At 37.2% G+C, this 22,933-nt stretch overlaps 1 protein-coding gene and 1 long non-coding RNA gene across 3 annotated transcripts; one reads left to right on the forward strand and one right to left on the reverse strand.

Moving 5' to 3' along the window:
* Nucleotides 1–10,120: 10,120 nt before the first annotated feature.
* Nucleotides 10,121–12,164, reverse strand: LOC121757211. Of its 2 annotated transcripts, none has more exons than XM_042152726.1 (4): nucleotides 11,987–12,164; nucleotides 11,755–11,842; nucleotides 10,707–10,789; nucleotides 10,121–10,626 (listed from the first exon to the last, which is right to left on the reverse strand). In XM_042152726.1, the coding sequence occupies exons 2-4, from the start codon at nucleotides 11,830–11,832 to the stop codon at nucleotides 10,365–10,367; spliced, it is 423 nt and encodes a 140-aa protein (XP_042008660.1). In that variant the 5' UTR covers nucleotides 11,833–11,842; nucleotides 11,987–12,164; the 3' UTR covers nucleotides 10,121–10,364. The 2 variants fall into 2 exon arrangements, with proteins under 2 accessions (XP_042008660.1, XP_042008659.1); XM_042152725.1 differs by having other exon boundaries at nucleotides 11,755–11,876.
* A 1,292-nt stretch (nucleotides 12,165–13,456) lies between these two features.
* LOC121758197 lies at nucleotides 13,457–15,939 on the forward strand. Its single transcript, XR_006041373.1, has 2 exons — nucleotides 13,457–13,535; nucleotides 15,690–15,939. It is a non-coding gene; the product is annotated as an uncharacterized LOC121758197 (long non-coding RNA).
* Nucleotides 15,940–22,933: the final 6,994 nt, after the last annotated feature.

Here is a 22,933-nt window from a genome sequence, read left to right on the forward strand (position 1 = left end):
AAATACTTGTCAATACAAGAATTGGGGGAGTAGAAATGATTGGGAAGTAGGGTATTTATAGATGAAAAATACATAGAATATTTTTTCAATGAAAAATTAAAAATTCAAATCTAGTTGTTTTCTTCCAGAAACTAGCGTCTCGGTCCACGGTTTCTGGCGGAAAACCGGTGGTTTCCGATTTTCATTAAATCGTCATCTTTTATATTTTCGTCCAATGAATAAGATGTGTTCTTATAAATACGAAATTTGAGAAATGTAAAAAGTGAAAAAGCGCAATTGTAATTATTTCGATCTTATCTTCTAATTTTCTAATAACTATGATTTTGAATATGCACATGTTTTGAACATGAGGGAGACGTGTATCTAATAAACTATTTTATAAGCATAGATAAATTTAATTAGTCTTATGCTATGCTCTAGTCAAACCTAAAATTGAAAAAAAATTAAAAACAACAAAAAATATAGTGTGTGTGCGCGCAATGTGTGTGCGCATTGTGTGTTGTATGTGTGCTATGTTTATATAGTGAACATATATTAACCCAAACATTCAACAAAAATTAATCCAAGAATTCACAATCAACTAAACATAAAGGTGTGTATAGACATGGAAACGTGAGATTTTTGTAATAATATTATATATATATATATATATTATTTTTAAAATTTCCACACCGACTTATTTGTTTTTCTAGTTCCATCACAGCCAAGATAGTTGGTGCGTTACTTTTGCATGAGGTTTAAAAGAGAAGAAAGTTTTTTTTTTGTCAAAAATAGAAACAATTCAACCACATTGGAACAACCCAAAAAAGAATACGATTCAACTATCGGCCATAAGGTCGCTTAACTGCTACAGTTCGTAAGCGTTGAAATTAGAGCATTAAATGAAAAAAGAGCATTAAATGTTTTTTGCTTTCTTACGAGTACATCGGCCAACTAGCTAAATCCGACCTAGCAAAATAAATACGTACTACCGAATATAGAATCTATGTCGGGTTACCTGATACGCTCGGATTTTGCACTGTTTTAAGGCCTTTATTTGGTCCGTTTTTAATGTCAAAACCATAATTCATGTCCATATTTTGCATATTTTCTCTATTTTGGTATTTTGACGTGTTTTGTGAGATTTGTGCATATTTGAGCCTAAAAGACAGCAAAAGGTCAAAGTTGGAAATCTGGAGCATTCAAGATGCCCAGCGGTCCGCTCCGGAGAAAGTTGTGCTGAAACGAAGAACACGCTCAGCGACCACTGGGTGTGCGTAGCGACCGCTCGAAGAGTTTCCGAAACTACTGGAATATTCAAAGCGACCGTTGCAACACAGTGTAGCGACCGCTATCCAAGAGGCAGAGGCTATGGATCATTGTGCAGCCACCGCTGGCCAAGGTGCAGCGGCCCGCTGCGTAAACCCGGCGCTCAAAATTGACCTACTTTCTCCCCAAGATTTACCAAACTTAGCCACTTTTGCCTTATTTGATGGAACTCGATTTTCCCTCTATAAATTGCCCCTCAAATCTCTTCATTAGCATCTTCTTTTTGCCTTATAATTATAGAGTATAAAACAAGAGGTTGAAGAAGAAATCAAGAGAAGATCAAGGCTACAAGGATTCAACCTTTGGGTTTTATTGCTTTAGTTCTTATGCTCACTTTGTTTTCCCTTCAATCTATGTTTTTAGCTTATTCAATTATGTTTAACTAAATTCATAGGATTCTAGGGATGTGTAAGTAACGACTTTGGTTATACAATTTCGTTTTGCTATTTAATATCCGTTTTGTTTTTACTTAGTTTCTTCCCTAAGTCGTTCTATAATACTTCACGTTTGAGTGACACATTCGGTGATGATTTAATATAACTTGCTACATAATCGTGAGAGGAGGTTGTCGAGTTAGATCCACTTACTAGACACTACAATTAGCTTCCCTTAAAACGACACTGTTAATTGAGAGTGAAGACTTTATAAGGGTCTTAGGAGCTTTTAGGAGTTACGGATCTAGGATTGACAACCATAGTGTTAGTAATCTACGTTTGTACTGCATGGGCAAAACTTATGTGACTCGTTCTATCGAAGTATAAACTGTGCTAGAGTATTGTAGTTGAAATTTGTATAACCATAACTGTGAACGCACATCCCTGAAATTCTCTTATCTCTCATACTTTTACCTCTTTAATTATTTGCATTTAGTTGTTTATTGTTTTCAAACTTTTTTTAGTTTTCAAAATCTCCAAAATTCTCAGTTTTCCAAATAGTGAACAAAACTTAGTAGAAGGTAGCCAGTCTGTGACTTAATTCCCCTTGTTCGATATCCGGTACTTACCTTTAGCTATACTATATATACTCTGTATATTTGCAGGTTTATTTAGTGCTAATAAATAGTGCATCAAGTTTTTGGCGCCGTTGCCGGGGAATACATTCACTTCGTGATTGATATCTTCAAACGGATGAATTTGCTAATTAGGATTTTAATTGCTTTCAGTTTTTAAATTTTTAGTTTAATTTTTATTTTTGTCCCCTTCAGGTAGTGTATGCGAACGCGTTCTGGGAAGGACATCTTAGAGCCGCTCGATCCCGAACTTGAAAGGACACGTTGGAGAATAAGAAGTTATCGAAATACAATGGAGGACGAGACTAGAGTTGAGTTGGAAAGGCTGCAAGCCCAAGTAAAGCAGTTGATGGACGAGAAGATTGCTTGAGAGGCCCAAGAAAAGAAAAAGGGAGATAGTTCATGTTATGCATATGTTTGATCACGGGAACATGATCACATTTCCCGAAGGCCCTCGTGTATATGCTAATAATTTTGAGCTGCGAATACCCCTTACACAAAGGGTTGAGCAGCATCCTTTTGCAGGTAGGGCTACAGAAGATGCAAACCGCCACCTCTCGAAGTTCGTGGAGATTGCAAACAAGCTGAAATTGAATGGTGTTGACGACGACGCCATTAGGGTAAGACTCTTTCCCTTTTTATTAACAGATTCTGCTAAAGAGTGGTTTGAGTGTTTACCTATAGAGCAAGTCTCCACGTGGAAGGATATAGTGGCAGCATTCCTCGATAAGTACTATCCGCCGGGCACCATTCTGAAATTGAAGAGCGAAATATTCCAATTCATTCAAGGCCCCGACGAGCCTCTCTACGAGGTCGTTGCTCGTTTCAAAGGCCTCATCCGCAAATGCCCCAACCATGGTTTCACCGTGGACCATCAGGTAGGCATACTTTACAATGGTTTCAATAAACAAATCTGTGCTATGGGATTCAGGGGCCAACAGAGGATTTCAGCGGAAAAGTGGACCAGAAGCCACTAACAGCAGAGGGTGGTCGAAGGAGAGACATAGCTCGCGAAGGATAGCCGCCATCAACGCAGCCGAAAGAATCCTCTTGCTAAAGATTTGGCCGAGCTTAGTGTGCGGGTTGATCAAATGGACACGTCAAGAAGAGAGAATCCGGTTCCGCCGACCTCCATCATTGTGGTCACCAAACCCGATATTTCTCCCGCTCCCACCGAGGCTGTCAACTATGTGCAACAAGGAGGCGGTCCCAATAGGCCTTATAACAACAACAATTATCGCCCTGGCCAGGGGGCGGTAATTTTAGTAATTATAATAGGAACCGTCCTCATCCCAACCTTTCATATTCTAACAACAATTTCTTGCAACCCTCTGTAGGATTTAATGTGAGCAAAGATGGGGTAGTTGAGCCCGTGAAGAAGGAGAAGAAGTACGATCAATGGATCATGAAGATCTTGGAGGTGCTAGTGCAAGATAGAAAGATCAATGACATCAAGATTGGGGTCGTTGAAGCAAGGTTGAATAACTTTGAGGCCGGAATCAACACCATTGCCACCACCATCACCAACATAAAAAATCAAATGGACCAAGTCCAACAAAAGATAAAGGAGGACAAGGCAAAGGCAACAGCACAAGTGGCCGATATCAACAAAAAGTGGGATGCAAAGCAGAAAACGGGCGAAGTCAGCAACTCTGGGGCGAATTTTGGGGTCTGCCCGATGCCCAGCGGGCCGCTACCAAGCAGGCAGAAGCACCCGCGACGGATGGACTCGTGCGGCATAATGGGATCATACTCCCTTTCCAGCCAAAGAGGAAGTTTAAGCTTGAAGAGAAATTCAAGCACATTTTAAACATGTTTTGTAAGGTCCATACTAATATTCCTCTTGTCGAATCGTTGTAGGAAATGCCTAGGTATGCAAAGCTACTAAGGGAGGTTGTGTTAAAGAAGAAGAAGCCTACAAAAGCCGACCTTAAGTTACCTCATCATTGCAGCGAAATCATACAAAGGGAGAAGGCCGTGAAGCAAAGGGATCCCGGTCAATTCATCATTAGGTACTCAATTGGGAAAGGAAAGGTGGACAAGGCTCTCTGCGATCTTGGAGCAAGCATAAATATCATGCCATTGAAGTACTATGAAAAGCTCAACATCGGACCACTCAAAACTTTAGATGTGATCATAAGGTTGGTCGATAACTCTGCAATCAATGCGGTGGGCATGATCGAGGATGTGTTGGTAAAGGTAGATAATTTTATTTTCTCTGCCGATTTCATTGTGCTTGATATGAAAGTAGATAAGAATGTACCTCTAATCCTAGGCAAAGATTTTCTAGCCACAAGCAAAACTCTTATTGATGTAGGTAGGGTAGAGATCATGCTTAACGACAATGTTAGCAAGTCCACCTACAAAATAGAGAGCGCAATGTTCAAGTATAAGAGGTGCAAAGAGCAAAAATGGAGTATGAATGCAGGGTGGTCATGATGGCCAACACAACAAAGCCTAAGGGACCACAAAAAGGGGAAGATCTTTCTAACCCTTCTATTTTTGTTGTTAATGCTTTGCCTCAAGCTTCCAAAAAGGGCAAGCCTAATCCTCCTAAGGTTTCGTCACAGGAAAAATCAAAAAGGAGGAAAAAGAAGAAGACTCAACCACAAGTCGACCCCGAAATCTATGTGATCAAGACCGCGAAAGGAAAATACAAATGGTGGAAAAAGTTGGGCACTAAATTGGTCCAATTTGCGGTTTTCAGCACAAGGGTCGTCGATTCGCCCACCTAGTTGGATCACTTCAAGTCGAGCCAACGACTTAAAACAAAAGCGCTTGTTGGGAGGCAACCCAGCCATTTATTTCAATTTTTGCTTAAGTTTTTGAGTACCTTTTTGGTTTAATTCTCGTTTTTTTGTTGTTAAATTTTTTTTTGCAGGTTTCTGGACTTCCGCCAGCGACCGCTGCAGTGGCCCGCTGGCCACTCTCTGGAACGATTCTGATCCGTCGCAGCGACCGCTGGAGGGCCCCCAGCGACCGCTGCCAAATTGCAGTTTCCAGCGCAATTTTTTAAATTTTTTTGATGTTTCGCCCCGTCCTGCCACTACGCGAAATTTTTCAAGGTACGCTTTCTTTTTAGTAGTTTCCTCACGTCCCTACCGACTCTACAAACTTATTTTACAATTTGTTGTTAATAAGTTTGGGGGGATGAAGTAGTGGACCGTGAGTTTAGGTTTTTGTTTTTAGGGTTTTAGTTTAAGTTTTTGTTTTAAAAACCCGAATGTGAATCCATGTCATGAACTTAGCATGAAGAACTTAGAAACATGCATGCTTAGGGACACATTAGACCGAGTTGCCAATGATATTTAATTCCATTCATGTTTAAGTATGGTTTGACATCTTGATTTGATGGTTTGGTGAAAAGGTGCATAATTAGTGAATTGCTTGTTCGCCTGGAATCATGCTTATACCTTGTGAGATTTGAGCCTAAATTCTTTCTTGTGTTATTTATCTACATTAATGTATATGTTTCTAGAACTTACTCCTAATTTGCCTAAGTTTACATAGTGTTTAAGTTGATTTAGGAGGATGTTAGACCATATTTTCTTAGCTACTGTTATACCTAAAAATTTTCGACCCTCTCAAAAATTTTCCCTCTGGAGCCAACTTTTGAGCCTTTAAGTCTATTCTTTGGAAGCCAAATAAATGGGGACAATTCCTTGGGTTAGTTAGCTTTTGATATCTTTTGTAAAGGAATTGAAGAGATAAGGAGGAAGGTATAAAAAGTAGTGTGTTTATTGTAGAAAAGTGCAAGTTGTGAAATAGAAAAATTCAAAATATGTGCTTGATCTAGAAATGATGTTTACGAGAAGAAAAGAAAGGTTGTGAAGAAAAGAAAAGAAAAGAAAAATTAAAGGATTGGAAAAGTGAGTTGAAGGAGAAAAATAAAGTGTTAAAAGTGTCTTGAGTTTTTAAAAAAGTGGAGTCATTTTTACTCTGCTTGAGATATTTTTATTTTTGAGTCACTTTCTAGCCAAATATTCCTCACCTACCAAAGAGCTTGCATTACAACAAAAAATAAAGATCTTTCGGACTTTTGATACTTAATCACATCTAGTAGAGAGGAGGATTAGACTTTGAGCAAGCCTATGATAAACTTTGCATGATGCATGATTTAAGTGCTTATACACTTTACCTTTATACACTTTGAGAGGGAGAGAAAAAATCACTTCCCATCCTCGTATAATTCTTGTATCAATTTACTGGTTTCCATGAGTAAATTTTATAGTATTTTTTTCCCCAACTTTTTCACTAGCAAAAGTTTTCTGTGTTCAAATCTGGACACAAGCACTTGTTTATTTATGTGTATTTGTGGTGAGATAGAAGGGAATAAGACAGCATGCAACTCTCTCATTTATAGAGTACAACTCTTTCTCCACTACAAGTTAAAGACTCACTATTTTGATTCGATATGAATTTTAAATGATTATATAATAAAGTAAATGAACAAATTTGTCAACACCATCTGAGAGAATCATGCTCCCTTAATGCACATTTAATGTTGTTTCGGTATGTTCCTGTTTCTGTTCTGCACTGTTTCTATTTGATTTACGAGTTAATATCACTATGACTATCACTATTACTATCTTTGTGCTATCGTAAGTTGTGCGATGACCATCGCACAAATTTGTGCAATCGCCGTTGCACAAAGTTGTCAAATATCGCACAAAGTTACCTAACAAAAAGTTGTAAAGTATTTGTTAAATTTACCGATATTTAAGTTAAAATTTCAATTTTTTTTGAAGTGTTGCAAAATGATTAGTATGAAATTTATTTTAAATCAATTAATGTTCATAAATTGATTTTCAATGTAAAATGTTAAAAAAAGTTCGATTATATACGTACAATTATGTACATTTACCACTGCCCGATTGATATATATGCAAACTGCATAACCAACAAACCTGGACACAAATCAGTATGGTACAAAACTAGATTAAATTGCACAATAAAGTAAAAACAAAGAAAACCTTATATGAGGAATCTGTGAAGCCTTCCGGACAATAATTTGAGAAATCAGAGGCCTGAACCTCATCCTCATATGATTCTTATAAGGTCGCTTAATTGCTATAATTCGTAGTTGATATTAGAGCATTAAATGCTTATTGCCTTCTTACGAATACATCGGCAAACTAGCTTAAATCCGACCTGCCACAATAAATACAAAGTTGCCGAATACGGAATCTATGCCTGGTTACCCGAATAAATAACGAATTTACACAACTAAAACTTGAAATGAGTTTGAACCCACTCAGGGATCCAAAATTAGGGAAAAATCGAATCTAGCTATACGAAAACACGTAAATGTTTCAAATCACTGATTACCCTTAGACCTCCATACCGAAGAAAATGAGTAAATATCTCTATCACCATCTTTGTGCGATCGCCGTTGCACAAAGTTGTCAAATATAGCACAAAGTTACCTAACAAAAGTTCTATAGAAATACAAACATGAATCTCACTGGAGAGTTCTCTATAAAAATACAAAAAGATTGTCATTAAAATTTTGAAAGGTATGAGACAAACAAAGAATTGCTACAAACTTTGTGATTTTGGAGGCAATTATTCTTAAATTAAATGTATTGTGGGCGAATATAATTTACAATGACTTTACCCATATAATAATGATCCAATAAAAATTATAATGATACGCGTTTTCATTAAATCTCGATCTTTTATATTTTCGTCCAATGAATAAGTGAAAAAGTCCAATAAAATTATAAAAATACAAAAAGTTCTTATAAATACTGAATTTGACAAATGCTAAAAGTGAAAAAGTGCAATTATATTTATTTTGATCTTGTCTTTGGTTTCCGAATAACTATGATCTTGAATATGCACATGTTTTGAACACTAAGGAAGCGTGTAGCTAATAAACTGGTTTATAAGCATTAATAAATTAAATTAATCTTATGCTATGCTCTAGTCAAAACTAAATTGAAAAAAATCAACAACCAACAAAAAATATAGTGTGTGTGCGACTGTGTGCGCGCAATGTGTGCTGTGTGTGCTATGTTTATGTAGTGAACATAAATTAACCCGAAAAATCAACAAAAATTAACCCAAAAAATCACAATCAACAAAACATAAGGGTGCATATAGACATGGATCCAAGCATAAATCACATATAATTAGCAAAAGGAAATCATAAATTTTCACTTGTATATCTTTAGATTTGATCTTTCTTTAAGCACCTTTTACCTTGTTATCTACTTGCACCACATTCTTCCTCTTCTTCTGTTGTAAGTAAATATATCAAATTAAAAATAGTTGGTGCGTTTCTTTTGTGCAGGATTTAAAAAATTGATGTTTAAATATCAAGTGAAAGATACTCCCTCCTTCCCTTAAAATTTGGTACCATTTGACCCGGCACGGATTTTAAGAAATGTAATAGAAAGTGAGTTGAAAAAGTTAGTGGCATGTGAGTCCTACTTTTATATATTAGTTTTAAAATAAAATGTAAGTGGGAATGAGTTAGTGGAATGTAGGGTCCACTACCAAAAATGGTAAAAGTGAAAGGTGGCAAATTTTTAGGGACAGATGAAAAATGAAATAGATGACAAATTTTCTGGGACGGATGGAGTAATAAAGTAAGAAAAAGAATAAAGTAAAACAGAGAAAAAAAAATAATGTATGAGAGAATAAAGTTTTTTTCCAATAATAGAAACAAACAGCCCAAAAGAAGTACAACTCAACTGTCGGCCATGAGGACACTTAATTGCTACAATTCGTAAGTGTTGATGTTAGAGCATTAAATGCTTATTGCCTTCCTACGAATACATCTGCAAACTAGTTTAAATCTTACCTGTCACAATAAATACAAAATAATCGAATATGGAATCTATATCGGATTACCCGGATAAATAACGCGTTTACACAACTAAAACGTGATTTGAGTTTGAACCCACTCAGCGATTCAAAATTAGGGAAAAATTGAATCTAGTTATACAAAAACGCGTAAACGCAAATCGCCGATTACCCTTATAGACCTTCCAGATCCAGAAACCGAAGAAACCCTTATGGCATCCCAACAAATTGGCATATAAGGCAAAAAAAACACTCAATGGCTTTAACTGGAACAAGATTAAACAAAAGATAATCCAACAAAAATCTACCAGAGGAAATCATAAATCAGATTAATAGGAAAAAGGTACACGACCAACAAACCTGGACACAAATCAGTAAGTAAAGTACAAAAGTTGATTAAAATGTACATAAAAGTAAAAATAAAGAAAACCTTGATGAGGAATCCATGAAGCCTGCCGGACAATAATCTGAGACATCAGAGATCTGGACCTCATCCTCGTCTGATTCTTGTCTCAATTTACTGGTTCTCATGAGTAAATTTGTAGTTGTATGTTTTTTGAGAAAATGGGATGTGTAGGGGAGTCTACTACTATAATTTGAAACATGTACCCAAACTTTTATTTCTTCCATTTATGGGAAAAACGCTTTCGGTGTTGGCGTGTATATAAGTAAAACATGATCCATACTGGCGTTTCTATATTAATTTATGATTTATAAAAAATACTCTCTCCGTCCCACTTTTGGAGTCTCGGTCACTTTTCTGCACTCATTTTATAAGGAATAAACCTCCCTCCCCTTGCGGTCCGGTTCCATTCTCCCATTACCGGGACGGAGTAAACCTCTCCCCTTGCGGTCCAGACCCGTTCTCCAGTACTGATAAATCACAGAACCATATTGCACCATCTTCAATTAAAAAATTACTATGTAGTCCTAAACAAAAAAAAGGGGGGGTGTTTATATTTTATAGTACTACCAAAATGAGACAATTCCAAATAAATGTTAATCTGTATTGTTTATTTGGATTGAAAGCTCTAAGTCTGGAAGATAAAGAATCTGAAGTAGTTTTTCAAATTAATCACACACATAACTAAGGGACAAACAAAAATTCCTATTTTTCGTTAAAATTACAATTCTTCACTACGTATGCATCATTGAGGCATGAAAACTACACGGTTGTTGGTGCAAGCACTGAAACAGCTGAGAAAACATTTGCAGCATTTCTTGAAATATACAACAATCACCTATGTTTCTTTCTGGCATGTAGATGTGAAATTGAGCTCGGAGGTCTCTTCTTGGAGAAAGCTCGGGTTTTGCTTTCCGACTCTTCTTCTTCACTGTCCTCATCAGCCTTTCCAGTTTCTGCAGGCGGGGCTGAAGCTTCATCTCTCATGGCACCTTTTATTTTGTTGTTATGCAGCTTGGCAAGCAACTTTTTTTCAACAGGATTACTCGAACGAATAAATTTGGATTCTTTAGGAACAGTTGCACCAATTCCAAGTCTGTGAAAAATCACCAAGCAAATAAAATTACATTCTGAAGTTAAACTATGATGCAGAGTTCTATCCGGAGCTACACTAACCTCATGGGACGGCCTTCCAATTCTGCCGAAGGTGGTTTATCCATCGACGAGGTTTTAGTCATGTTATTAACCCATTGCTCCGCCTAAAGAGAAACAGTATGTTTATAAGAATCTATTCATTTCAAGGCACATAGTAATTTGTATGTAAATAGTATCACTACTAAACCACAGCCCAACATCAAAGTAGATCATAAGAGCAAACAAAATAAAAAAAGGAAATAAATTAAGCACCCACGACAAATTTTAAATAACAAGTCAAGATCTTTGTTTGTACTGCATAACCAGATCAACAAATGTCTATGAAAATACCAATTCAATAAATTTTCCTCACTATATAACAAGAAGAATTTGCGAAACATCACTTGAAGTAGGAAACTAGAAGAATCGTCTCAACATGAAAGATGACCTAAACTAGAAAACTACAACAATCATCTCAATATGTAAGAGGACCTAAACTTGAAAACTACTAGAATCATCTCAATATGAAAGATGACCTAACCTAGAAAGCTACAAGAATCATCTATATGAAAAAGATGACTTGAAACTAGAAAACTAGAAGAATCATCACAATATGAAAGATCAACTAAACTAGAAAACTAAAAGGATCATCTCAATGTGAAACACCACTTCAACTAGAAAACCAAAATAACCATCTCAATATGAGATGACCTAAACTAGAAAACTAGAAGAATAGTCTCAATGTGAAAGATCACTTAAACTAGAAAACTAGAAGAACAATCACAATATGAAAGATCACCTATACCAGAAAACTACAAGAATCATCTCAATTTGAAAGATATGCTGAACTAGAAAACTAGAAGAATGTCTCAATTTGAAAGATATCTAAACTAAAAAACTACAAGAATCTTCTCAATGTGAAAGATCACCTAAACTATGAATCAACAAGAATTGCCTCAATGTGAAAGATTAGCTGAAATTCAAAATACAACATCTGATTCGAACAATTGGCTATATATACAAAGAGTTATGCTATTAAAGTCCATCCACATTAAAAGCAAAGTAATGAAGCATCAGAATATATGGTTACCAATTTGAAAGCATGATTCAGCTTCACCAGCTGCGGCTGCGGCTTCTTCTTCGGATCCTCTTTTGCAGCACTTGCCATCTTCTCACACCTGATTACCGGAAGCACTCGTAAGTAGAAATTATCTACAAAACAGAAAAAATATATGAATTCGAATGAATAAACTGAGGAAATTTGCACATCTCATTAGAACAATTCTACGAAGACTGGAGTGAGACGGGAAGAAGAAACTGACCAGATGAACAGTAGAACTAGGAATTATTGGTGTTGTTGAGCTGAGGTTGAGAAGGTGTGGTGATCGGAAAAGTTTGTTGATGGTCGGTCGCAGGGAGAAAACAGCGGCTGAGCCAGGCGGGGAGGGTTTCGCGCCGGTAAGGGGGAGAGAGAGAAGGATAGTAGGTTGGAATTTGGATTCTATAATTTGGGCTTTGAATAAGTGTAGAATTAATTTTCTTTTTAATTTGGTAGAGTTTTAGTTTGGGCCCGCTTTTGATTTGGATTTCTAACTTCTGGGATTTTATTGTACATTTTTATTATTCTTAGTATATTAAAATTGTTTAATTATTTATATTTAATTATATAATTTATTAGTAATATATTCGTATTTAAATTACTAAAGGTAGTACTCCGTATATATAGTTACACTTGAGTTGATTTTGATTTCTTCTATGAGACTCTTGGCTTTTTTTTTGTTTTCAAAATATTGAAATATGTATTTATATTTCTTGGCTTTTTTATGTGCATTTATATGATTATATGTTGAACTTAAATTTGGCAAAATGATTATATTTGTTATAATAATTTTCATTTCATTTGATTTGTTGATAGTTTTTAATTAGTATAGAGAAATTACTTAGAATGAGACTGGAACTAGTATATTTGATAAGAGTGCTATTGTAAAATAATTATGCCTTTGAGTTTTAAACTTTTAGGGCTTGTTCGGTCTTCCATATTTCCATTTGGTAGAAATAAATGTGGTCATATTTAAATGTTGATGACCCCACCACAATGAAAGTCAATTGCATCGATTGGTGTACAAGAAATGAGTATCATAATTTGATGTGATGGGTTGGGTTGACTAGCGTGATTGGCTAATATTGCCCCTGTCACACAAATTCCACCGACTACCCAATTCTATAAATCGCGCCAACACCAAAATGACAAATTTCACGGGTCAAATTGGTGATTTGACACATAATTATCGATACACTGTAGCGGAGCAGTCTTCAAATGTCAAATAGGAGGCTATAATTATATACGCCGAAAGTCGTGGCCAACAGTGCGTGCCCTTAGTCATATCGAGGGCTATGCATAAAAAATACGGAACACCGAATCATCATTATTCACCTGTTTTCACATCAATTCTGCCCATTTAGCAAACATCGAATGAGCTCTTAATTTATTGTGTGGATTGACTTATAGGGTTGGCGGGCTTAGAAAATAGAGTTACTATTTTCAAAAATAGTTTCTGAAAAAATGAGTCTATACATATTTTAAAGAATAAAAAGTATCATCATATATTTTTAGTAATAGGTAAATATCAAATGTCATTTTTTCTTATTTTACACTAAGAGCATATTTTTGTACTTATTTTTAACTGAAGATTATAAAAAAATTAATTTTATAAAGTATACTTTTAAAACATTGATTATTTGAATTGAAAGCATGCTTGTATGAATGTAATTTGTAGACATTTGTTTAACAAAATAGCCATATAGGGTTTAAGCAAAAGGGCTTTCAATCTCTGCAATTGTTCAGCTGGAATTGTTAATTGAATCGAAGAGGTAAAGTACTCTTCAACTTCTGTATTCAATATAATAATGATGTTCAATCAAATTCGCATATTCAATTTTTACGATGCAAGATTATGTCGCGTTGCTTCTCTCCCATCACTCGCCCATTTCCTGCTTCAATTCAACCAATTTTCATCACCACCTGCAAATGCCCTAGAACCAATCGTCTCGAATCCAAAGCCATTCTCTGCTTTTTATCTGGAAAACGAATTCAATTTTCCCCCAAAACGAGCCCTACTTTACTCCAAGCTCCTCAAATTTGATTCTGCTGAAAAACCACTTTCCGTTGTCGCGTTTCTCAAAAATCACCATTTCACCGATTCCGAAATCTCACGCATTGTTAAGAAATGGCCTTTAGTTTTAAGGCGCACCCCCGAATCCAATGTTCTGCCCAAGATTGAATTTTTCCGTGATTTGGGATTATCAAGCTCACAATTAGTGAAGATTTTGACAATGCAGCCAAATGTGCTGGATAGAAGCTTAGAGGGCCAGATAATCCCATGTGTTGATTTCCTTAGGAGCTTCCTAGGGTCGGACGAAGATGTCGTGTTCTCGATTCTGCGCCATCCCGGTATTCTTAGGGAGAATTTGCAGAAGACAATCTTGCCTAATGTGGGAATCTTAAGGGATGCGGGTGTGCCCGAATCCCACATTGTAGCCTTGCTGAGAGCTGATCCTAGACGCGTAGCTCTTGCTCCCGACACCTTTAGGTTAGCGGTGCAGAGGATTCTCGATCTCGGCTTTAGTCCCGACACAAAAGCTTTCATCACAGGATTGAAAGTGATGAGGCAGTTGAGCAATTTGTCGTGGAAGGAGAAGGTCAGGCATTACACAAGATGGGGCTGGTCCGAGGATCAAGTGCTCGTTGTTATCAGGAAGAATCCCAGGATCATGTCTGTTTCCAAGAATAAAATTACTAAAATCTTGGATTTCATAATCAACACGATGGCGTGTGATGTGTCTGTTTTCATGGCCAGGCCTGCGATATTGGGGTTGAGCTTCGAGAGAAGGATTGTGCCACGGTGTGCCTTTTACCAAGCTTTGCTGTCGAAAGGTTTCGTCAAGAGCTCAAGCTTTGGCTCGCTCCTAGTCTGTAGTCATAGCTTGTTTGTTGAGAAATATGTGAAGCGTTTTGGGGCGAAAGATCCTGAGGTCTTAGAGCTATATGAAGAAATTTTTAGTAAATGTAAAGCTTAGATTTCTTATGTGCTTGCTTGAAACTAACAGATACTGATCACATTTGGCTTCATCTGTGTTTTTATTGTTATTAATGCTACAACGACGAGTCTGTGGCTTGAGCTGGAACGCGTGTTTGTCCCATTTGCTCGATCAAGTTGGGATAACTGGTACATTTCCCGTGATATATCTCATGAGATTTTGATGATGATATGCACATTGTGCAGACTGATGTGGTGCTGGTGATTGTAAGCAAAGGTTGATGTCTGAGAATTTTGCTTCGAGATAGATTTTGTTTCTAAGTTAAATTAGAACCTAAAATTGCCTTGATTTGCAATTTTTTAAGTGGTGTGACATCTTTAGGTTTGTTGGATTTGGGAAATTGGTTAGTTTTCAATTTTCATGGTTGGTTTCTGCCTTAACCCTTAAACTTCATACTATGATATGTTTGGATGTTATCTAAATCGTGTATTAGACTTTCTTTGAGAATTTGAAATCTCATATTGTTTCCAAGAGAGTGAATTCTTGTTGTCCTATCCAGATCTTGCTTTAATTTGATCTATTTACATATATATTGAAAGTATGAGTTGTTCTGTTTTGGACTGATTATTTAAGGTAAGATTTGATGTGTGTGTGAGAGAGAGAGCTAGAGAGTGATACGGTCCTCCCGTCACCCGACCCATCACCATGAGCCCGTACGTGCAGCTCTACGACACAAGCCCGCTGCCATCTCCTCAACGAACTGACGATGATCAAGGGATCACATCCGTGCAGTATTATTTAATTTTGTTCTCTATGTGATTTTAGAGCATCTCTTTTAATCTCATTAACCACTTCATAAATTCCTTACAGGGTTTGGATTTCCTATTTAAAGGATGCCTTTTAGGATGATAAGAAATCTTTTTGTGCCGTGAAATAAAGTCTTTTAGCACTTTAAGGATTTCTCCACAAATCATTTTATTCTTGCAGGTGAGCTCTTGGATTGATCGGAGGAAAATACATAACAAAGAGAGATGTCCCTTGCTAATTTAAAACTAAACCAACAAAATTTCACTTTCATTCCAACATGAGGTTAAGGATGTGGTTTTCTATTTTTAGGATGTTAAATTTTTATGATTCGTTATTTTAAATGTTTATATGCACTTATATATTGAGACTTATATATTGAGATCATCATAGACACTCTCTTAACGAAGTAAAAGCATGTGGCTTTGACTCATTTTACGAAACATTTTTTTATTTTTTGCTAGTGCGTCATTAATTTCCATTTAACTTTCTCATTTCTCATATAAAATAGTGTGTAGTTCTCTTCTAAAGCGTTTAATAATTTTTTTAATCAATTCAGTTTCTATGCTTTAAAAACTTTGTATACATTTAATTTTCTCTTGTTAAGCCTTTTTTTCATATCTCTTACAATGTATTTAAATTTTATTATTATTACTCAATTTTCTTCTAATACATTTAATTTTTTTATCGTAAATAAGTCAAAAGATGATTCCTCAATAAAATAACACATTCTGCAAAAGCTAAAATAAATTATTTATTAATGGTATCACTAGAAAGGAATCCATTTATATACAATGAAATTTCTTAAATGAAAAAATAAGGATTGTGATTGAGAAAAATATTAAAAAGAAGATACAAAATGGTTCAAAATTTGGAACTCCAAACCAGTAGAATTATTTCGCACACTCAAAAACTCTAAATTCACCATTTATATCAAGTGGTAACACCGCATGCTTACGGGAGTATATCAAGTATCAACAAATCATGCTTCTAAATATAAATCTTATGGCCTTCCTTTGAAAACTGCTCAAGTAAAATTATATTTGTCAAATTTAAATTTTTTTTTAAGTATAAATGAATGTTAATTGTAAATGGGCTACAAATGATACTAAGAAATAATATACTGAAATTTCTTGTAAAATATAAATATGCAGTGTTTATTAAGAGAACCTGCCATATAAGAAAACAAATAGTATACTGAAATTTCTTGTAAAACAAATATCCAGTGTTTATTAAGAGAACCTCCAAAATAATTAAGAAAAAGGTAAAAGAGAGGAAATTCCATCACAAGAGAAACATTTAACACAAAAAAGGCAGCAATATTAAACAGAAATCATTGAACACTGCATTTACCTGCAGTTTGACTTTCACCTGCAACCAAAAATAGCAAACCAAAATTCTAAAGGGGGAAGGAAGTTAACAGATCAAAAGTTGAATATAATCACACAACAGTCCAAGAGAATCTAAGGAGAAACAGACAGCTAAACAACAGATCTAAAACATATAATGACATAATTTCTTCCTTTTCTTGGAAACATTGGGAACAAATTAAATTTCTACAAGAATAAATTCAATATTTTGAAAAATAAATTAAGAGCAAAAATAGTGTAGAGCTCCCTTCAATCCAAACAAGGCTCAAACATGGGTAACAAAAGCTCCTTACATATGCAATCCACAAACCAATCCAATTTTATTTTGGATAGGGCTGAGGAATCCATAAATTAGCAGCTTTTTTTCACCAGCAAGATCCTTTTATTGGACTTAAAAGAGCTCCACTCACATGCCTCAAATCAACCATAAATAAAACAAAAAAGGACAAAAAGACAACCCTTGAGGTTGGGAAAGAAAACACCAGATCTATAAAAATAACAAGAAATTAAAGCAGCATAGCATATAGAAAATCTGGCATCAATAAAAAAAATCTGCTGTGAAGAAACCCTAAATTTTGGTTTATCTAAAAAAGCCTAGTTTTGGAGAAACCCTAGTGAAAAGAGATGAGAGAGCTTGAGATGGATGGATATGAACACTGTGAAGCCAATTTATAAAGTGATAAGATATGGTAAATAGATAAAAAAAAAAATGGTAAGTAATTGGGGATGGAGTTTTCTAGGTTACTGTTATTTTTACAGACAGACAGCGGTACAAATCTGCAAAGTCTGTCTAATTGAATAGATGATTAGATTCCCTTTAAAGTCACATGCACTTGTCTTTAAAAGTTAACGGTAATGTCATCATCTCTACCCACTGATGACCGCCACGTGTCCAAACACCCATTTTTCTTTTTGAGCGAAATCATGTTTGTTCATATTTCAAATTTGTAGCCAATTTGAAAGCAACAAGTTAATAATATTGCAGTAACTATTGAAAGCAACATTGTTCAGTTACTCGTTCAGTCTAAATTGCGAAGAGGTTAATATTGCAGTAATTTAAATTAGTCTAAATTGCGAAGAGGTTAATATTGCAGTAATTTAAATTAGTCTACGTATATAGATATATATGATACTTTTACTTTGTCATATCTATACTATAATAACATTTCTACACTAGCGATGAAAATTGCAGATTAATCTATAAATATATAAAGCCACCGTTTGGCCAATCCATTTTTCCTGCCCATCTTGATGATATTTGTTACCAAATCATATGTTAAAATATTAAGAGCATCCGCAATGGAGCGGACGGTAGGCCGCCCGATGCCTCGGGCGCGCCATCGTCCGCCCACTGTGGGTGCGCGGACGATGCCAGATGCCTTATAGATCGTTCGCGAACAATAGGGCATCGTCCGCCCATTGTGGGCGACGCGGACGATGCAACACGTTTTTTTTTCTTCAAATTTTTGTCTATTTAAACCTCGTTTGTCATTCTATTTTTCATACGAACATTTCTCTCATCTCTCACATTCCATACGAATATTTCGATAATCTCTCACAAACAAAAAAGAACCACGACGACGACTGGAGTACCTCGGAGGGCGTTAGTCGGACCTTGACGCGAGCCTTATTCGATGCCGTCAATGACGCAATGACGGATTGCTTAGCTGAAATGCAGCGCGAGGAAGAGGCGGCGGCGGCGGAGCAGATCCCCAGACCTAGTCGACGTCAGACACTTGTCGGTGTGCTCCAATCACGGTGGGCAATAGTGAAAGGGCTGACGCGTCTCTGGTTCAAGGAAGTCATCACCGATGTCATGTATGCGTGCATAATCTTGCACAACATGATAGTCGAACACGAAGATGGAAGCGTCACCGATTGGGCCGATGATGAAGGTGGATCTAGCTCCGGCACGGCGACCGCGCCCCACGCTCGAGGATTACCGACGAACTTCAATGAGGTCCTGTCTAGACAGGCCTCAATGCGCAACCAACAAGATCATGCTCAGCTCATGAACGACATGGTTGAAGAAGTTTGGGCCCGTAACCGCCGTCGTTGAGAATGCGTATTTTTTTTAATTCGTATTGTAATGTATTAATTTTAAATGAAATGAAGGTTTTTTTCCCAATTTTTGTAGTTATTTAAATATTCAAATAAAGAAAATGCTTAGGGCGGCCTTTAGGGCGGCTTATAGGGCGCCCCACTGCAGGTGGAAGGGTAAGAGGATAAAATACTGACATGGCGGTGCATAGGGCGGAGGGCGCCCCATTGCTAATGCTCTAAGAACCAAGTGAAGCCAATATTATTCAGCTTTAGCCAAGTTTTGTAGTAATAAGGGCATCTCCAACAATACCCCAAAACGCAATTTTGCAGTGAAAAACACCTCCAATCATACCTTAAAACCCATCTCAAATCGTCATTTTTTTTGTGTTTTTGAATAGTACTACCCCAAAGATGGAGTAGCACTGTAGCGATCGCAAAGTCACTTTTCTAATTTCTGGAAATTGCAATTTAATCCTTTCTTGTTCATCTATTTTCAAATAAAGCAAAGAGAGTTACCATATTTATGGAGAATTTGGCGGAACCAGTGAAGGAAGAAATTTGCCGACGCAGAGAAAGAAAAACGAAAAAGAGAGATGAAGAAGACCAAGTCTCACGTTATTTTGGGGTTTAATTTAGTACTCCTATTTTTAATTGTATCTAATTAAGTAAATAAACTAAATATAGGTATACATAAATGAATTAATTATATATCTCCTTTAGGTTTTGGGCGATATAACTAATTAGTTAAAAATCAATTTATATAAATTTTATGTAATTTGTAAGATTGTACTCAAAATATAATATGTATGTAAGTAAATAAACTAAATTTATATGAAATTTGGAGTATAAATTATTGATAAAGTGTTGTGGGGTTAATTTGCAATTTAAATAAATATGTAGGTAAGATTGAAAAAGTAAAAAAAAATAGGTGAATATGGAATATTCTTTTGGGTTTGGGTTTTGTGTAAATGGTTGGAGTAGAATTACCGTTTGATGTGACAGAACTGAAAAAATGGGTTTGAGTTTGGTGTAACTGGTTAGAGATGGCCTCAAAAGTTTGATGACGGCTGAAAAGCCTATGAAAAGATGGAAATGTACCGCTACTAAAAAGCTGACAGCCTCCAATTATAAGCTGACGGCGTACAGTGGCGGATTCAGAACTTTTGATTTGGGTATGCGATAAATTTTTACATGAAATAGTACCGTTACGCAGAAATAATCTTTTAAATTATTTTGGGAAAGTATTATTGAAAATATTTCCAATGGTTACAGTTCTAGACATCAATTTGTTTTAACAAAATAAGAACATTATTTTGGGAAAGTATTATTGAAAATATTTCCAATGGTTACAGTTCTAGACACCAATTTGTTTTAACAAAATAAGAACCGTTACTCAGAAATCATCTTTTACATTATTTTGGGAAAGTATTATTGAAAATATTTCCAATGGTTATAGTTCTAGACACCAATTTGTTTTAACAAAATAAGAAAATTAAATTGGTGTCCAAATAGAATCGAACACGTGATCTAAGAAATGAGAAATGAGTGCAACACTGGCGAGCAGGTTTCGAACGGCAAGCGAATTCGGACCAAGTTATATTGAAGATAACCGAACCGATTGGATCAGTTAGCAAATGTCGTTGCCACTTGATCGATGCAAACTCGCTCTCACTCGTTTACCCACCAAAGTAATTTATAACTCCCAATTTTGCACTACTTTAACAGTAAAGCGGCAAGTTCGGGGTCGATCCCACAGAGAAGTTGGTGTATCAAGTGTGTGAATAGTGAATAGGGGGTTGGCTGTTGCCACGCTTTAACTTGGGAGTTTTTAACTACTGATTTTACTCTAGACAGAATTAAACTTGCTAGCTTGATCAAGGTAACTTTAACTACTGGGTTAAGTGCTCGAAGATGAAATTAAAGCAGTAAATGAGAGGATGAAAACTGAAGTAACTTTGATTTAAACTAAACTCATTACAACGCAAAATTTAAACTAAGCTAATACTTGGGCAACTACGAAAGCAATTAAAACCGAGAGGAGCCTCGGCGGGAAACTTATGACTACGCCGACAGATAACAAGTATTCTGTAGCGCTTCTTCAATCCCCCTTTCTAACTAAGCATTACTTTATCTAAGCTAAACTAAGCTATTCTAGATAACTGAACTAAACACTAGAACTAAGCTAAACTAGACGGAAAGTAAATGATCGACTCTCTTTTGTGTGATGGCACATCCTCTATTTATTGGCTCGGCACGACCTCCAGCTGGATAACGATCTTGGCAGGGAATATTCGCTCATGCTGAGAGTGAGCGACTCATTGATTGCTACGTGCTATTCTTCTAGAATGACGACGCTTTTCAGCAACAGAATCGTGACTCAGCTCTGTCCTTGCGTCTCATATTCCAGCACGTGTCCCCTTCTAGAACGTCGTCCTTGATAACAGAATGCTGCGCACCATCCAGCTCATAGCCTCGCGTGTCCTTCTTCTGACATCCAGTGGTCCCCTCTTTAACTGCTTGATTACTCCCCTTGATCAACTTCCCCCGAAATCTGGTCTTTTTCGCCTATTGTACTTGCTTGATCAGTCTGACCTAGTTGTCTTGGTCAAGTAACATTTCTACACATTTAACACTTGTTTTGCGCGATAAAACTGATCAAGTAGCGTACATTTCACCCCTAAACCGATGCATGAAATGAGTCTTATCAAACACCATTGGACCATTGTGATAACTTTGACATTGGTTACTCTCAAATAACAATAATTACAAAATTTTGGGGTACCACCGTCCCTCTTGTCCTTAATTAGCTCCGCCAGTGACGGCGTACCAGGGAAGTTTTAGTTAAAATAAATAAGTGTAAATTTCCAAAGCTTTGATCTGTAATTCCAGTTTCCCTGCAATCAAACTCTTTTGTAGGAACAGATGTGATTTTAGGCCATCCGCAATGGGGTGGACGATGCGCGCCGATGGCGCGCATCGTCCGCCCCATTGCGGGTGCGTGACATAGGCCGCGGACGATCGTCGCGCCCTATACTAAGGGCGCGGAGTATAGCGCGGACGATGCCCATCGTCCGCGCCATCGTCCGCCCATTGCGGCCTACGCGGACGATGACCGCGAACGATCGGCCATCGTCCGCGCCATCGTCCGGCCCACTGTGGGCTACGCGGACGATCGACGCGGACGATGGCACGCGGTTTCATTTTTTTATAAATAGAGTTCATTTGTAATTTCATTTCACGATTTCACTTTCGAAACTATTACATTTACATAATTACTACGAAATGGATTCAAGTCCCAATAGTCCTATGTTCAGCGGAGAGGCGCGTTGGCCGGGTACAGAACCCGGCGAATATCGTTCGCTCGACGCCGACACCCAGTACGATCTTGATTTCAGTACGGAATCGTACGGGTTGTCTGACATGGAGTCGTCTCCAAACCGACCAAGCGCTCCCTCCCGCCATGACGCCGCAGCGGCCGATCCCGAACCCGCCGCGACCACTTCCGCCCCAGCCAAAAAGAAGCGGAACCGGCAGCGGGCGCAGAAGTTGCCGCCTCCCGGAAATTGCGATGAGTACGCCCCCGGCCGTACGAACTACACCGACGATGAAACCCTCATTTTGGCCCGGTGTTGGGTAGATATATCGGAAGACCCGATTTTCGCAAACAACCAGAGGCAGGTCGCGTACTGGGAGCGCATCGCCGGCCTCTAAATGAGGCCAAGCCGCCGACCGCGTACAAGCGCAAACGTGAGCAACTCCGCAAGCACTGGGATCAAGTGAAGAAGCAAGTGAACTTGTACGCGGCGGAGTTCGAGAAGTTCACGCTGGCACATGGGAACGGCGAGAGATTGAGCGACGTGCACACTAAAGTGCTGTTGTCGTACCGGTCGATGAACGACGACTTCAAGCACGAGGCCATCTGGGCGCTCTTGAGGGACAATCAGAAGTTCCAAGGTGGAATTCTGCACACTGGTGCGCCGAAGAGGACGAAGACCACCGAAGCTGGTGATTACA

The sequence above is a fragment of the Salvia splendens genome, chromosome 12 (genome assembly GCF_004379255.2).
Source record: "Salvia splendens isolate huo1 chromosome 12, SspV2, whole genome shotgun sequence".
NCBI classification, from domain to species: Eukaryota; Viridiplantae; Streptophyta; class Magnoliopsida; order Lamiales; family Lamiaceae; genus Salvia; species Salvia splendens.